The sequence below is a fragment of the Notothenia coriiceps genome, unplaced genomic scaffold (genome assembly GCF_000735185.1).
Source record: "Notothenia coriiceps isolate Sejong01 unplaced genomic scaffold, NC01 NC01_scaffold00031243, whole genome shotgun sequence".
In the NCBI taxonomy this organism is placed as follows: Eukaryota; Metazoa; Chordata; class Actinopteri; order Perciformes; family Nototheniidae; genus Notothenia; species Notothenia coriiceps.
In genome coordinates, this window is record NW_011363944.1 from 740 (window position 1) to 2336 (window position 1597).

The 1597-nt window shown below is 42.8% G+C and overlaps 1 protein-coding gene across 1 annotated transcript; it reads right to left on the reverse strand.

Annotated features, from left to right (window-relative positions):
• Positions 1-190: 190 nt before the first annotated feature.
• Positions 191-1464, reverse strand: LOC104959886 (calpain-5-like; the record flags this gene model as incomplete). Its single annotated transcript, XM_010787802.1, has 3 exons — positions 730-1464; positions 458-651; positions 191-268 (listed from the first exon to the last, which is right to left on the reverse strand). Coding segments are annotated over exons 1-3 (596 nt in total), but the record flags the coding sequence as incomplete, so codon positions are not given.
• Between the last annotated feature and the right edge of the window lie 133 nt (positions 1465-1597).

Below are 1597 nucleotides of genomic sequence, written 5' to 3' on the forward strand. Positions count from 1 at the left end.
ACATTACTATTAATAATATATATTTTTTGTAATTGTTAAAAAAAAAAATCTATTTTATTTTTTTATTTTTTATTTTCCATTTCTATTTTGTAATCATCTCGCGACCCCCACTCGGGAACCCCTGCTATAACAGATGAACAGATTGTAAGCCTATGCCTGTGTGTGCCAACAGGGGGCAGTGTAAACTAACCAGAACTCTCCATCGTCCTGCACAGTGACGCCGATCTTCTCCCTCTCATTATTACTCACCTTCTTCCACTCTTCAGAGCTGCAAACACACACAAAAAAGCTTTATTTCTACTCTTATAACATAATATGGAAATTAAACCGATATGTGTAGAGTATTTTCACTGTGCAGAATTAAAGGGTCAGACAGTTTGTCGTCCAATAACAAGTTCAAACCGTAGCTTTTGAATCCTAAATGATTTACAAATGTGTAGAAAATACGTGTTTTTACCTGTCGCTCCAGGGTCCATTCCACTCTTTCTCTCCCCAGGGGTTTCTCATGCGGATCATGGTGAGTTTGTCAGACCTGAAGTAGGCCATAAGGCCGTGGCCCAACCTCACCCTGCGCACATCTGTCACAGCGTAGGCGTGGCCCTTCACCAGGCCGCAGGACAGCTTGGCCTCCATGTCTGCTGCAGTAGTTGCCTGGAACAACAGTCAGTTAATCATTCCTAAATCAATGTATTCCCTCTTTCAGCCAGCGTGTGTTTGTGCGCTCCTCACCTTGATGGAGCAGCTGATGAGACCTCCTCTTTCATGGACCTTCAGGACTCTCTCAAACAGCTCGCTGCGCTTCTCTTCATCTTCTTTAAACCCGTTCTCCGTCAAGTCCATCGGCTCAGACACCCCGCCGGTAAAATCCACCAGAGCGTCAGCTGTGTTGCCCCCATCAAGCGCCTCGTAGCACCCACACATCCTTAATGACACACACAAGCTCAACACTTTCACACACAACTTGTAATAATACATAGTATTCATGCTGATTCTATCCTGTTTCTCCAACCAAATACACAAATTAGTTTTCTTAGTCAAAAAAACATCATACATTTAGAAAATTGTCCCTTTAAAGCCTAATCCATAACACACACTCTGCATCAAGTGTTTGTCACAACAATTTCCTTCGGGATAAATAAAGTCTTATCTTATCTTGTCTACTGCTTTGAAATCAAAACTGCTCCACCAGCTGAACATTTGCTCAAAGAACGTTGTCAACCCTGTGAGAGACTCGATGAGTCAGCATACCATAATAACTTAGGGAGTCTGTCCAACATCATCTCTGACCCAAACCACGTTCTGAACAGTGAGTATAAATGGTTGCAATGTAATCAGAGATGCAGGGTCCCGTGTTTTAATGAAGTCAGACTGAAGACCCCCGTTGTGCTTCAGTTAACCCTAACAGCAAATACAGAGTTAAACATGTCATGCTTTTCCGGTTATTACCCGTCCCCTTGTGTGTTATGTAGCTTTGTATGCATGTAAACGGTCTGCAGAGTCACAAACCCTCAAAGTACACAGTGTAGCGAGTAAAACTGTAACACAGAAAATACCTGTCTATGCTGCCCCAGAACGCCTCGTTGGACATTTCTCATTT